Source organism: Oryzias latipes, chromosome 9, assembly GCF_002234675.1.
Source record: "Oryzias latipes chromosome 9, ASM223467v1".
NCBI lineage: Eukaryota > Metazoa > Chordata > Actinopteri > Beloniformes > Adrianichthyidae > Oryzias > Oryzias latipes.
This window is the reverse complement of record NC_019867.2, coordinates 15,871,348-15,887,574: the sequence shown is the minus strand read 5'-3', so window position 1 is coordinate 15,887,574 and position 16,227 is coordinate 15,871,348. Positions and strand designations below refer to the sequence as shown.

Sequence of the window (16,227 nt, the reverse complement as noted above, 5' to 3'; positions counted from 1 at the left end):
CAACCTGTGTCATTTTCTACGGCATAGTTTCTGCAGTGGCAGGAGTTTGTTAAATTTTCACCTCTAAAATGTGGGTGGAAGTGTGCTCAGATTTCTCCTCACGCTCTCCCACTAGCTTACAGCCCCTTACTACCCCAACGCACAATTAGCAGTGCAATAGAAATGGGGAGCATCATTGGAGCTATCCAGCCGTACAGTTTTGAGCCAGATGCCAGCTCAGACAGGAAAAAGGGAGATGTAGATTAGTCATTTTTCCAAAAGTGGGTGGATAGCAATGGAGCTGAGTAGGAAGCCTTTGGCTTGCCAATTGTAGCTCCCACGTCCGTGCTACAAGCTTTTTCCAAGATCATTTTTTGTCTGCTCCTGATTCACAACAATTTGAATAAAAAAGGAATGCTTAGAAATGCTTAATTTTCTTTATATATGTCCTCCATCATCAGAAAAATGCCACAAGAACATGCTAAAATACCAAAAACTCAATTTATATCAGAATGGATCTTTAAGGAATTTCTATATCAAATTTGGGGGTAAAAAATTAATAAAAAAAGGAAATTTTTGTACAAACATTGCCACTAAATGAAGAAAAAAATCTAGTTTGTGGCTTAATCCATTCATAAAACAAATATTAAGATAATTAGTGCTTTTGGTCAGGTTTTCAGTTGGCCTCTGCATGCACAGCCCTCTCAGTTTATAATCATCAAAAGTGTAATACAAGTCTTAAGAATCCTTTTGCCTCTTTCCCCTTTGAGCTGCCACCACAGAGATGTTAAATGAAAGCTTTTCGTGCATGGAGTAATCCCCATAAAGGTTACATTTATAAAAACAAGACTTGCAGAAAGGCTCAATTTACAGAGAGGTAAACATCTTTTAAAGGGCAGTTATCCAAATCATTAATTCCAGGCAATCAAACGACTTAATTACAAGAAATTCATCAGATGGGCTTAAAGGTCAAAAAGTGATGTGCTGGCTGCTTCCTCCTTCTTCCATTGCATGCGGTCTTGTTAAGCTAAATTGCCTTGCCTGGGGTCTTATTCTATGCTTTCTGATTAGGAAACCATGGCCTTGATGTTCACGCCGTTTAATTGAAACCCAACTCGACATCCTGTATACTTGTGTTCACGGCACTCTCCTGCTCTCGCCACTCTACCCAATCTGGCCACAAGGAATTGTCCCGTATATTATTACTCCTATCTAGGTTCAAATCAAATCCAAACCTTAAATTTAGACTAGCAAAACCATTTCCATCAGCATTTTTTCAATTCCCCCGGAGATGTGTGCAGTCACACTCCGGTCACCGTGTCCCATTTAAGCAATATTCTCTTTGGCTGGTTAGACGGATCTTCTGTGTAGTAGTGCATACAACTGCGGTTAGTTCTACAGCTTTGTCGTTATGCTAAAAGTTAAGAATAACCTGTTTATGACATTGAACAAGGAGGTTTTTATCTTTGTTGTTATGTTAACACACTCAAGAGTGCAGTGAACTTTTTTAACTAAGCTGCTAAGCCATATTCTATACTTAATGTACAATAATCCATCTGGCAACTAAATGCAGTAGGTTCCACTCAAGAAAACTGGCACTGTGTCCATGGGTTGGCTGCTTCAACCCTCCCTTGTGCATTCTCAATCTTTTGTCAGTGAATTAAGATAAAAATATATTTTTGTAACACAATACTATTTCATTCATTTCTTTAAGTGCCTACATAGTGGTGAAAAGATCAAATTAAAGCCCATGATATTTAATTTTTATGGCTAAAATTTGATTTAAAAAAATACAGGAACATTTTTAAAATCATGACTGGTCTCCTATTGTTATGTCTGTCTTGATTTAAAATTCTGGTATTTTTTTGTGAGCTTGGCCCGACAAAGCACGCACACAAAAGAAGTTTGAAATTTGATATTTGAATTGACCGTTTAAGTGATATTTTCTTTTGTTCTTGTTTAGGCATATTGAAGAAGAGTAGAGAGGATTTAAACGTGACACCAGATGGCAAGAAACCCACCATGCAAGAGGTGACGAACAACAGTTCCTATTGGGTTCCAACATAAAACATTTTTGTAATCAAAAAGTGCAGTGATCCATCAGTCTTTGGTTGTTTATCCACTGTTTGTTTAATTGCTGCTTTTCAGCCACAGACTCTGGAGTTTGACTGGAGTTCAGCATTTCAGGGACTGGTCCCTCACATGGAGCATTGTGTCAAAGTGGTGCTGGATGACGCCTGTGCCAAGAGCCTTCAGCAAGAAGAGGCCTTACGCTCCTCTGGACACACTGTTGTCACCCTGAGCCCCGTCACCGGAGACACTGTCAGAAACCCACATCTGAAGGAAGATTCCTTCTACAATCACCCAGAGAGTGAAACTCCAAAAATGATAGTCAAGGTATTCTAAGATAGAAAAGGAAGAAAATGTCATTGGAATTTAGCTTTTTCAACAATAAACAAATTACATCTGAGACCCATCTAACACATTTTCTGTTTTTAATTTTTTTTTTTAATTCATTTTTGTCTTTTCTGTCCTTAAATAAGACTGACCTTCCAAATTCTATTTCACAGAAATATGCATACACAGAATGAGTTAAATTTTTTAAATTGATGTCGGTTTTCAGTTAGTCATGTTGCCTTTTTCCACAGAGATTAAGTTCTGCCTTCGTATTCAGGGTGTAATGATTCACTTTAACAAGGATTCGATTCATATTGTAGTTTTTCGTTCCTGATACGATTCATAGTTGATGTTGGTTCGCTTTGAACAATCCGATTTGATCCGATTCACTGACCTAAAATCGATTTAGGACATCTTAGCCAAAAGTTTATCTACTGTGTGACTCAGAGAAAAATTACTCACATCACTACACCTAATACACACATACCACACTGTATATGGTCACAAGTCTTCCAAGTGCTTCTACACATTGGACTGTTATGATGGCTTGATCATTTCTTGCTGCATCTCATGTGTGTTGTCTGCTGTGATGTACTTGATCGTTTTTACGTTATAGTAAAATAAACCTACCATGCTTCAACCCTGATGGTATTTTCCAAGATCGATATAATCGAATTGTTTTATTTTGAAATTATTTTATACTGGTAAAGGTCTATTTGATTCAATTCAATGAACAACTTGCTGATCGACCTAGTTGGATTAGAGTACCCATAAGTACACCCCGACTTCTTATGTGATGCTAACTTTTATTTGTGATGTGTGGTACCAAAGTCAGACTCCCTTTTCACTCGTCATCTATTGAACAAAATGTGATTTGTGTTTTTCACTGCAAGAAACATGCATATTAAGTGCATGACTTATTTGATTCAGAAGCAACCTTTGGAAAAGGCTTTGGCTTGTCACTCGTCCTGTGAACAAACTCATTTCCCACACACTGGAGTCCCTGTCCTGCTCATCCTTCTTTATTACTTTCTGACTGAACAATGTGGGTTACACACAACAAATAGTCTCAGGGAGATTAATGTTTTTTTGTGGCCGCAGCGGAAAGCTTATGTGATAATAGAGAGCCCGGATTATTTGGGCCTGACACAGTTGACACCCCGGATCAGAAAGGATCCTTGGGTAGAGTCATCAATAGTACTTTAGATGAGGACTACAGGGACAAAAAAAAGACAGGAAGAAACCAAGATCCAGTGTGGGTTATATTATAAGGGCAAGATTATATGTAGAAAAAGGGCATTGAATGGGAGAAATAGGGGATGTAGGGTGTACTAACGATAGAAAAAAGTATCACAAAGGTGAAATGATCAGGGAAGCAAACAGGATAAAGAAGGGATAGCTTCACTGAAGGGATGAAAAGAGAGGGCCTGGGAAAAGGCAAGGAGAGGGGAAGTAGACATTAGAGATTGACTTTTCTCAGGAAGAAGGCCGGTGTTTGAATTGAAATTGGGTTTAGGATCTAACTCCTCAAAGATCTCCAGTGTTTTGGGCTGGACAGCCACGTTCCTTCTGGCACTTTTTCTTTCTTGCTTTAATACCAGCGAACAACTTTTCAGAGAAGTCCACCCGGAACTTTGTGAAAGTTTTCCCAACTCACATTCTTTCTCTCGACACTCTGCTTCCCACTTCTCTCCTCTGTGCTGTGATAGATGTAGTCTCTTATCATTACTGCTTCACCTTTCCTCCTCCTCCTCCTTCCACTCTTTTCCTTGAGCCTTTTTTTGCTTTTGACAGTATTTGTGGCTCTCATTGCTAACTAGTGTCAGAATTTGTGCTCAGGAGCTGTACAATGTAGTTATGTGTAGGTCAGTGCTTCAAAGATGAGATCCTCTCAGCCCAAAGGTTACGGTTGAATGTATTTGCATCCAATAAAACTGAGCAGGAGGGGAACATTTGCTCTATCCTTCCATCTTTGAAAGGCACCCACACCTAAAACTAGATTTCCATCTGAAATGCATAGACCTGGATCAATTGTTGATGATTTTTTTTTAAATTTTCTTACCATTTCCACAATCAGTTTGTTCTCCTGTCCACCTTTTTTTTTTTGACAGATTGTTGAAAAAGCAGTTACCTTTATTCAACAGCTTGAATCTACCCTTTGGTTTCAACTTGGACTTTAATTCTTCCGTGTTGCTTCAAGCTCTGTCACCTTTTTATTCCAGCTTTTTATAATAACAGCAGCAGCGCTTTTTGATTCAGTGAAGTGGACGATTGTTTGTTCTCTTTCAACACTTTTCTCGACAAACACAAGCCTCACTGACACTTCAAATTGTGTTACATCTCTTCACCTTGCTGTAATAGTCTTGGTGGGATACGTGCCTTTGATCATTGCTGGTTAAAGTAAAACATTGACTTTGACACGAGTGCAACAGTGTGACTATTGTTTTTGTTCAGATGGCTAAAATTCCAAGCTTTTATAGGATTAATAGAGATTAGGGATTTTTTCACACGGACTAAAGCTCTTATATCTATGTCAAACTCCCAATCACCTTCTATGAGGTCATATAGTCTGTGTATATATGGCACTTACTGAGTAAAGACTTTCTTCTACTGTACATTTAGATTCTTTAGTTTGATACATTTTCTGGTAACATATTTCACATGATGACTTCTTAAAAGGTGTAATAATTTCACCCTCATGCAACTTTTTACCTGATAGCCCTGTGTTGTTGTTTTTCAGTGTGATGTCAAAAAGAAGTACACAATGTGAGGAAGGAGTAACATTTGTGCTCAAATCTTTCAATGCTAAAGGTTCTTATTCAGTGTGTTTTCACACCCAATATTTATTCCCTCATTTACATCATCACCTTCCAACAAGTTGAATTAAAAGGCAAATCAGTCGTCCTTATGTGCAAAATTCCACTGGAGTAGTAAACAGTTTAGCTTTGTTTCAATCTCCACTATTGCTACTTTGATTTTGTTTAGAAAATCCAAGAAAATATGGATTTATTTATATAGGCTCTTGTACAGTTTTTTTTTCAACAAAAGTGCTAAAATATCCCCCCTCTCATATCTTTACCATAACTTACTGCTCTTAATTTGACATTTTTTTCTTTGAGTTGTGTGCTGTGCTGTTATAGAATAGGGCTGATGGACTGATTTTGCAGCAGCAAATAGCCAAGTGTCTCATTATGCTACTAAACCGATTATGTCATTGATTGTTGCTGAAAATTGAACTTTTTTTCCCCCCTTTGACGAATTTTTTTCATATCCTCTCAGTTCTGTGCAGTGATCCTGACTGAACTTGATGCCTTACTGCCGCTGGCAGCAGCCTGCAGGGACACATCTCTCCTGGAGGTTCAGTCGAGCTTTGTGGAAGCATGTGGCAGGGCAGCCTTTGCCATGTTGGGCCGATTGCAGGAGAGGGCCCTTGAAGTACCATCTTCTGCACCCCTGACCAACTTGCCTGCTCTGTTGGCCACCTCCATTTATGTTCACCAGCGACTAGAGCATTACAGTGCCAGGCTGAAGGACTCAAATTCTGCTGCAGCTAAAATGTGAGGAAGAGTTGTGTACGTGTGAAGATTTGAATGCAATGAAAGCTTTGGAGGGAAATGCAGTGAATGTGCTTTGCTCACATGTGTGTTTGTGAGAAAAGTTTTCATATTCAGTAACCCTTTAGCATTGCCTTTTTGAAACATTTCACTAACAGCTTACAAAAGCTTGAATTTTCACATTTTTACTTGTCAATATGATTTCTCAACAAGTATACAAACTTACAGATTGTGACAGTAGTGGTTGGTCATCATTTTTTACATTTGTGCTAGAGGAACTGAAGCAGCTTACAGTACAGTCCTCCTGAGGAACAACAAAAAATAATTTGGATCAAAAGCAAATTTGGCACAACTTGTTGCTTCATTTATCTTTAAAATGTTTGCCACTTTTTCTTAGAACTACAAAATGACTGACTATTATATTTAAATAAAAACATATGACCACACAAACATGTTTTAAAGTGTGTAACCCATAAATTAAAAAATTTACTTTAAGAAATCAAAGACTTAATTATCAATAATAGTCTGTAACAAGGTTAGTATTATAACTGCATCCTTTGAGCGACGAAGAGCTTTTGCTCTGCTTAAGGTTTAACTACTTCACTTCAATTTCATCTCCTTGAGTCACAAAACACTTTTCCCACCAATCAGCCCTCTCTTTATGAGAACCCTGCACCTCTAATAAAGTCTTCATTAGCTCTCGAAATTATCCAGACATGCATGTTTTAGGTGAAAAACAAATTCATGCTTATTAAATAATTATCTGTTGTTTGGTTTAATCAGCTCACCTTATGTTCGCGACATAAACACCTCATTTTGCAGATAAACTACAAGGGCTTGTTCTGTTGTCATTGTTTTTTGCCTTTTCACAATAAAATGCAGTGTGCTATTGAGAAAATTTAGTTTATTTAACTTCAAGGATGATTTTTGTTGTTCTTGTTTTTAAATGCAGACCCTTGACGTTACTTCCTATCCAAAAGTATCAAGACACAATAGAGGCTTTGAGAGAACAGCTGACCAGCTACTGCATCCAGGTTTGCTTGACCAGCATTTTTCATGACGCAGAGAGTCACGACTGGCTGGACCCCAAACCTTTCTATGAGGTAAAATACTCCTAAATTTCACATTTTCTATTTAACATCATTCATTGTACCAGGGCTTTTCAAATGATAATTTGGTATGCAAGGCTCAAATATTATAACCAAGTTTAGTTTTAATAGATTTAAAATAGAGAGGCTTTTATGTCCTTTCACTCCTTCATCAAAAAGTAACGCATAAAGCAACTCATTTCACGTATGGTTTTGAAGGAGGAGGGAATTCCAATGAGACTTGTTCTGCAAGTTCTGAGTGACTCTTGGAGTTATGCTCTAAAGCATTCTGGCTTCTTCTTTTTGTTCCTACAATACACCTTTACCTCCCCCTCTCCCTTTTCTATCCGAGCGTTATACTCTGAGCTCCCTGAGAACATCTGTGGCTTCCATGCTGCCCTGGGGGCTCTAGGGATTCAGCCGTCTGAAGTCTGCAGTCTACGCCGGGGCTGTCTGGAAACAGCATAGGGCCCCTGCCTTTATGCCCTTAAACCAATGCAAACCCTGCCCTTCCTCCTTGCTTTATCCAGCTTGTGCCTTTCCCTCCCTCCTTTACCCGGGTCACTCGTGTCAGACAGGCCTGCTGCGTGCAGGTGTGCGCTTTTGTTTGACTATCGTTGTGTGCATCTGTACAAATGAGTGCATGAGAGGGTGTCTCAGCATCCCATATCGAACTTGCACAAGTATGGAGGGAGGTTTTCACAGCCCCAAATGAAAAAAAAGAGACATTTTTGGGATAATTTGGGAATTACTCCTTGTGCACCTTTCCCACTCGTTCAATTATGCAAGATTGTTTCAAGATTTTTTTTATGCATTTCAAGCCCCTGTCTAACATAAAAACATGCAATAAAATAAAAAAAATATACGTATATTGTTATTCTTATTGTGACTACCTTGTATTTTCTGTGTCAGAATGAATCTGCATGACATTCAAAAAGAAACAGGGTTGGGCCAGCAGTCTGAACAACAATCCCGATGAGAAAAGTTGGGATGTTATGGAAATGGTGCAGTGTTGTGTGAAGGTCGGGGACAACGCCTCTTTTCCTGCCATCTGATATCCAGATGAGAGCTGGGGGGAAAAAAAATAGACATACATGATTTCAAGTGAAATAAAAAAGGGAGTGCATGTGGGCATGATGAACTGAGGATAAGGGTTATTAAAGGGGTAATGATGACTCAGCATCTTTTTCTTTTTTTTTAAATGTTCTTTTTAGATGCAATATGCATTATTATGAGTTTGCAGTTCTGCAAATGAAAGTTGATGGCACTCAACTTTTGCTTGATGCAGCTTTACAACAAAACGGAAGTTAATCAGAGAACTGATATGACTGTCCTTTTTAAAGTTCTTCTTTTGTCAATGTGAAACAACTCAAGTTGTTTTTAAAAGTTTTAAGTTTCTCTCTGCATCTCCACCTTACATGCAAGAATAATTTGCATGTATACACATGCAAATGTGCCTGCTGTACTGTCATTCTCAGTTCATGACTTTGAAGCCGCTCAAAATCCCACTGGGAGTAAAGACAACCCAGGTGCAGAGTGCGGGTGGCATGACCACTAAGACATCCCTATTTTGACAGACCTGTCTGTCTTTCCCTTTTTTTCCTCTTCACTTTTTCTCCCCAAACATGTCTTTCTCTCCTTCTCTGTTCTGTTTTTCTTCCCGCATTGTCAGTGTCCACATCATAACATGTGCAACCCTTCTTTCCCATCCAACTTTTCGTTCTATAGGGCGAACGGTGTTCCTTTTCGCTGCAGATGTGGTTCTACTTCCTGTGCGGGTTTCGCAGCGACCTGTGGATGGTCCTTCCAGCAGAGTTGGCTAAGGATTTGCTTGGACAAGTGCTAATGGAAACTTTACAACTCTTAGGTAAAAGATATGCCAGAGTCCGTGCTTCTTACAAGAGACATCTTCAAATCAGGTATTTTTATCAACCATTTAACCAACATAAGACACAAATATGGATAATATATAACATTGTGCCCAGAGACAAAAAATTAAAAACTTTAAAATGCTTTACTTTTTCCACATATATTGCAATTTTAACATCAGTTATATTAAAAATAATCTTTTTATGTATATTCAACAACAAGATTCTGTTTTACCCACTTAACATACACCTATGGCTCTGTCCCGCGTTTAACCGGCAGCCAACTCAAAGAATGACCCAATGTTGTGTCTACTTTAAATACATTCTTTTGTCTTTGAAAAACAGTTTTTCTTTTTTCAACTGGAACATTTCCTGTTCTTTTTCTCTCGCCTTGTATTTAAGATGCGACATTGCAGCAGTGTTGCTTTATGTGGAGCATCTTATGTGGAGTCTGTGTGAGAGTCCTGAGGCTTTAGTCTGGCGCAAGCCTTCCTCAGAAAATAGCATATTAGCAGGTGGTTGTGACTGGCCGAACCAAATCCACAGCCTGTGTGACCAACTTCTGACAGTCCTCGCCATTGTCACTGCACCAGTGTCTTTGCTGTATAGGTATGTAACGCCTGCATTGTTACAGTTACAGTTTTCACTTACTTCAAATGTGGTAAAATTACTCCTAGGTATACAATTTTTACACCTTAGGTCTAGTAGTTTTCAAGAGAAGAAGACAAACATTTTTAATTTAATTGCTTTTTAAATCTATGATTTTTTTTGTGATGCTTTTTATTTGTATTTTTTGGGGTAAAAATATAACTTGTAAAAATGTAAGCTGTCACATATGTCTCTACATCCTTCAGGACATTTATAACCGAGAGTTCGAAGGAGGCAACTTTGCGCCAACCCAACATGCATGCTGTACACTGGCTACATGCTATCAACCCTGACCTATTTACAGAACAGGTCAGACGGTATGTGAAATACATCCATCTGTCACCGATCATACAGGTTGGTGGTCATGCTGACCATCACAAACAAACATACCTGCCTTCAGTGAGCCTGCGTAAGTGTGTATACTGATACAGATACATGCTGTAGGTTGAGAAATACAACTTGCTCCCTCGGCTGCAAGCTTGGACTGCTTTGTTAATATAACACAGATGCAGGGTTTGCTAGGAAAAAAAGACAGCAAAACTTGCCGGTGAGCCATGCATGCACATTTGTGTCCAGTTACTGCTGTGACCCTTGCTGTGCCGTCAGACACTCTTACACCACTCTTGTCTCTGGCTTCCTTCACTCCAATTTCTGTCACAAGCAAAGGTCATGCTAACATGGCACAACATAACCAATGCTTTCCATGTAAGTACAATATAGTAGGGCTTGTTTCATCTTTATTTTTAAAAAAGAAAAGAAAATATGGAGCCAAATCAACATCCAAAGCTTGCATTCAGGGTCTTAAGGTCCAAATCTTCTTCCAGTCTTAATTTTTTTTCTGGAAGTTGACCCCTCACTGTAGCTGAGTAGAACTATCAGAACAATTAAAAGGATCAACTTTGGATTTGCTGTCCTAGTGACATCAATTTTGCCGCCAGACTAATGCATAGTTTTCCCATTTTTCAAGCATCAGGGTGCCGTCCCTCCCCGTTCCAGCTGTTTGGCTAAAGTAAATTGTTAAACTCTGAACAGACACCCCCCCCTGTGCTGAGTTTTGCCTCCTTTCTAGACAAACTTGCGATTTCCTTCACTTAGATGTTATTGAGATATACAAAGTAACATGCGAGCATGCATGTCAGCAAGCTCTTACTCCTGTGCACATGTGTATCCATGAGCAAAGGTTCAGAAGAAAGCACTCACATGCACACATTCATAGATTCGCACACACCAAGGATATGGCTCATTACCCACAGCTGGCTACAGCCTCTTGGTTATACAAGTGATGTTGGAGGGGGGTATTGCTGTATATTCATGTATTTGGCTCTCTCCCAAATGTTAATTTGCATTTGGTTGGCTTAGATTAGAGCTAATTCCTCACGGTGAACAGTTTAAGTAAGCAAAAGTGAAAGCATTTAGAACGAGTAAGACAGAATAAAGTGAACATTGTACGTACTCCCAAGCTTTCCCTTTTCAGCCTGACGTCCAGGACATTTGTCTTTGACTTGTTTAGCCCTTCCCTGTCTTCGTTGTCTCTTGCTAAATGGACTTCTATCTATGTACTCACCTGACACTGCATAACTGTCAGCTTTGTGTTCCTGCGTTCTCTTTCATCTCTCAGAGAGGGCCTTATGGGCCAGACAGCTTTGGCGTGTCAGCTAAGGCTACTGACCTCTGACCCAGGACACAACCCCAAGTTACTGCTGCGGATGCTTTTGCACGAAGACTGCCACCTGCCCAGAATGCTCCTGGAATATTCTTGTAAGTCTTTTCTTTATTTTCAAGTTTAAATGAAGCAGCGTTTCTGCATGTGTGACAATTATTGTCCATTCTTTGGGTGTCATTTTTTTCTTTCTGTGGCGTTTGACCTTTTTGCGGTTGTGGACCAACAAAATACATTTAATTACATATTTTTTGGGAGTTGTTTATCGGCTTCTTAATTATGTTACTCCACAACCAGCAAGTTGGACGACGCTCTGATGAGCTTTTATGAAGTTATCATCAGCTTCTTTGCTGTCATCATCATTTTCATCCTGATCATCATCATCACTAAATCAATAGAGCGCAGTAATAAACACTCAACCGACCCAGGCGGAGCACATGCTCTGACCTTTAAAGATTTTTCCCTTCTTTTGCTTCTCCACGCTGCAGCCGTCTAACCTTTAAAGACTGTTTTGCACTCGCACATTAATTCACATTATAGCGACCTCATTAATAACAACTCTCACTGTCTTCTTCTCTCGGTTGGTCTGAGACTGACTCGGAGGCTATGCAATGCTTCTCCCTGCACACTGCTGTAAATCAACGCCAGAAGCGCTGACTTTCGCGCGTTATCGCTAGGACAGGGGTAATTAACCAGGATGCAGACAGACAGGGGGAACAGCTTCACAGAATGCCCAAAGCCCCTCTGCTTTTCCCTACTTTTAGGACATGATTTTTTTTTTTACTATTGATAAATGTTTTAACCTTCGCAATTGTATTATCCAGCTCTTCTTCATGATATAATTTTTAGGTACACACTTTCTCCACATTAATTGTTAGTTTTTTTGTGTGTTTTCACAGCTCACTTTGAGTTGTAAAACATTCCTTTTTGGGGTATAAACACACAAAAACAGCATTCGTATTATCATCTTTTTGTATGCTTCCAATTACAAAGGTTTGCAAAAAACGCCTCTGTGACTTTTTCACTTGTTGTCGAGAAGATAAACAGGTGTACGCATTGGCTTCATATCAATTTGGATAAACACAAAGACAGGGCGGGAAGGAAAAAAAGACGGAAAAAAAATGTTAGAGTTATTGTCTTGCCGGAGACGTGGAAACTCCACAGAGATGTGTTGGAGCACTGACATCTGTTTTTTCTGAAGTCATCTGCTGCTCCATAATAGGATCATTATTAAAAGGGACCTAGTTAACCTGCCATGCTTTCCAGCACCCCAAGTGGAAATTAATGTTCGTCACTCTGCTTCCCTTAGACCATTGCAGCCACAGCAGTGATATCCATAACACTCTTCCCTTAAGGACCAATTACCAGAGAGACAGTGAACAAGACGCAGGCCTAATCCACATAATGACGCCTAATAGGCTGACTGTGGGCCAGGATGGTTGACCACTTTTCAGCACACATGTTAGAAGTGAGCAGGTTTGGGAAAAAGTGCATCTGCTTTTATACAGACATTGAAAGATCTCAGTGTTTTCTACCTGAATGCCGTTTTGGTGACTTGTGCGTCTCTGTAAGCAAGCAGCTTTGAAAATACTCCAGGATTAGTCAGAAGGAAGTGACGTTGGCACAGCGCCTCCTTATCAGCATTGCATGTTCTCCTATACAATTAGCTGCCATCTCCCACCCAGCAGACTGACAGACCCCTGGATGTGTGTCACCTCTGAAGCAGTGGGTCTTTGCTCTGTAGTTCTGTCATCTTAACGCACACACACAAAATCACACAAAACAAACATCACATACAGTCATCCATATGGGCCTCGCACTCACGCGCTCACACACATGCACACCTCCATCCTTGCGCAAAGACAGCAGCCCCCAGAAGGACACCCTGTCAAAACCTCTTCCTCTTCACTTCCTGTCTCCCTGTACTGTGGATCCCTCAGCCAGGGGTTTTGAAATCTGTTTCTTTTTTTTTTTCTATTAAACACAGATGTGGGTTTTTCTTCCCTTTCTGTTCCACATCATCTTTTGTTCACCCTTTCTGTTAACATGTGTCAGGCTGGGTAGCCTTGACATTTTCCAATGGGTTTTTGTTCTCAAAAATCAAGATGCTTTTTTACCGGATTGTGTTTTATATCTATCTCTTAGAACGACTACATTCAGCTGATATGTTGAGATTGCACATAAAAGAACCCATTCATCTATGTTCTCTTAAATTTCTGTGCTTAAAAGGGTTTTCTTTTAGTTGGGTATCAGTTTGTTTTTCAAATCCTAAATATCTAATATTTATATTCTTTATTTTCAAAAAGCACATATCCTTTTCACTAGACGTTTTTCATCAAACTACATTTTGCTTTCAGATTTCTGCGAGGAGAAAGACATACAGGCATCCAAAGAAAACCACAAGGCAGGAGACGACTTCATAACAGCTTTATTTAACCTTTTTTTGTGCCTGAACACCATCCCTAAAGCCCTGACTCAAGCCTTTGAGCCATATCTTGAGAGGGCTCACATATGGGAACATCTGTACTCAGTAGCAGGTAAAGCCTCAAAAATACACATCCAATGAAAAGTCTATGTAAAGGATCGCAAAGACATTTGGGGCTTCCGCGTTCAACACCTTCATGTGTAGCTAAAATGCTCTCGTGACGTGATGGTAATCCATACTCGCCATTGCAAGGACACTAGCTTTGTACCGAACTGTTTCCATTTTGTGCCCAAGTTGTGAGATTTGCACTGCTTTGACATTTTGCACCAGGCTTTTCCAACTGTAGATGGTGGACATGCACTAGTAAACAGAAGAAAAAGAAAAAGAAGCCCCTTCCTGCTTGTCCAGTGTGAAAACCATCGGCTAAACACGCTTTTCAGAAACTACATTTAGCGCATTCTTGAACGTACCTCAAATCTCAATTGTGTACATAGCTTTACTACCTTTGTATTTCTCCACTTCCCAGGTCGTTATTGTACATAAGAACATGTTTTTAATAGCTTACCTGGTTAAATAAAGGTCAAATTAAAATATCAGAATACCCTCTTGTTGCAAAAAGGATTCATTGGTCTTTGTTTTTCAAAAAACAGGTCAAATAGATGCTATTAGGGTTACAATATATACATTTAGAACAAAAATGTCTAAGAACAAAAATGTAAGAAAAAATGTCCAGAACAGATTATTTTTTTGTTCCTTCACTGTTTCTTCAGAATTTTGCAGTAAATCACAAAACCAAAACTCTGAACCTTTCACTAAACCTAATAAAATTTTGAAAATGTTCCTTTGAAGTTGGCAACAGTTCGTGACAGCTCACTTTAAGATTTCATTGAGCTACACTAACATATTAACCTAGGTTTTGCAACAACAAAAAAAAATTTGCAGCAGCTATCATTCTACAACAAACATGACAGTTTTATTTTGACTTTAATGACTGAAGTTTGCACTCTGGAGCCTAAATGTAACGATACATTCTTTCCCTGACTGCAGTCATTTCTTTATTCCGTCTGCCTCTCATCCAAACTTTATTTCATAGCTTAACTAGAACTCCTGTGGAGTAGAAAGCTCCTTCTAGTAGTGATTCTAATATCATGGGTGAGTGGTAATTATTGTAGTACAAATTAGGGCAACTGCAGAAAAGTATTTGGAAAAAGACAGAGCAGGGTGGGGGGATCTATAAAGAAGGCTGTGCCAGGGAGAAGCTGTCAATGTCATCCAGTCTACATTTATCCTCACAGGATAATTAGTTTAATTACTGGACTGTTCCAAATCTTCATATTATAAATTTGGTTACACAAGACCCTTTTCTCTATTTAATCTGTTTGTTTGAGGTTAACCTTTATTTGTCATGTAGGTGAATTGAACTGTTTCTTTGCACTGAAGTTTCATCTCACAGTAAAATACTGTTTATATTAAACAAAATCATTTTCAGTGTCGATGCAATGAGTAAAAATGAGGATGAAATGACTTAAGGAGGTTTGAACTACACCTGAAAAAGAGGCAGTTCTTCCTGGCGAAAGCTGAATCTTTCGCTGTGACTTTGACGTCACCTTTTTTTCTGGCCTCTCTGGAGAATCCAGTGCAGACATGGTAGTACTCTTTTCTCTTGCCTCTGATTTTATTGCAGGAAGGTTATCTTTGCCGCACAGCCACTTGCAATTGAATCTTTGTTGTATGTTAAAGTAAGAAATTAAAGAACAGTGATTTTCTATTATCGTGGCATCTGAATATGATTAGGAAAAATTGGTTTTTACTTTTTTGTCTTGATAAGAAAAAAAAGGTTCTTTTGTGCTGTGGAGCAGTGGACACATAGCTGGAATTGTAATCAGCAAGTTGATGGTAAGAGACAAACTATGGTAACTGTTCATTTGTGTTAGGAAGGGTATCTGACATGAAACCACTGCTAAATTCCTGTGCAAATTGCTTCACAGAGGAAACTCCCAAACTATTCTAAGTTGCTGGTAAAAATCACCAGAAATCTTTGAAATATAAATTAATGACATTAAATGCAGCACCAGACCATGATATTTTGGTAAGGCCTTATTCACATTCTCCCATATGGGGGTGTACGGCAGTACGGGTGCTGGTGTGTCTCATAGGCTTGAGGCTTGTACAGCCACCTCAAGGGACATCGTGAAAATGGAACATATCATTTGTGGTGTGTGTTGGTTAAGTGTATCACAAAGTATTTGTAAGGATAATGGAAACTGCATGCTCTTACGCCTCACTCTAGTCATTAGTGAGGTGCATGTACAGGCTGTTTACTACTGAGCTCACATAAATGCTGCATACACAGTGTGTGCAAGTGATATGTAAGTGCCTGTAGGACTCCAGTAGGATTCCTACACAGACAACGCTCTGATTTCCTACATTTTAACAATCAGGCTACTCGTAAGGAGCGCACACTTTCCACTTGAACAGCACTAAGGGTTCGTAGGGGTTGAAAAAAATGAAAAATCTATAGGATGTACCTGCGTCTCCCCCAACCGCCCTTGTTTTTTGTTTTTTTTTAAGTGTTCCCTACAACCTGTCACTCGCAGCATTGTGCATT

General features: G+C 39.3%; 1 protein-coding gene across 6 annotated transcripts in view; it reads left to right on the top strand.

The window, feature by feature from the left end:
- kiaa0825 (KIAA0825 ortholog) overlaps window positions 1-16,227 on the top strand; it is a 121,423-nt gene that overhangs the window by 23,867 nt on the left and 81,329 nt on the right. For 5 of the 6 annotated variants that reach the window (XM_020706008.2, XM_020706007.2, XM_020706006.2 and 2 more), the window contains exons 8-16: window positions 1,943-2,010; window positions 2,128-2,376; window positions 5,656-5,933; window positions 6,883-7,033; window positions 8,747-8,937; window positions 9,289-9,495; window positions 9,741-9,851; window positions 11,153-11,292; window positions 13,552-13,731. In XM_020706008.2, coding sequence (XP_020561667.1) covers window positions 1,943-2,010; window positions 2,128-2,376; window positions 5,656-5,933; window positions 6,883-7,033; window positions 8,747-8,937; window positions 9,289-9,495; window positions 9,741-9,851; window positions 11,153-11,292; window positions 13,552-13,731 — 1,575 coding nt within the window. The remainder of the gene's footprint in view (window positions 1-1,942; window positions 2,011-2,127; window positions 2,377-5,655; window positions 5,934-6,882; window positions 7,034-8,746; window positions 8,938-9,288; window positions 9,496-9,740; window positions 9,852-11,152; window positions 11,293-13,551; window positions 13,732-16,227) is intronic. The other variant, XM_020706005.2, reaches the window with a different exon arrangement.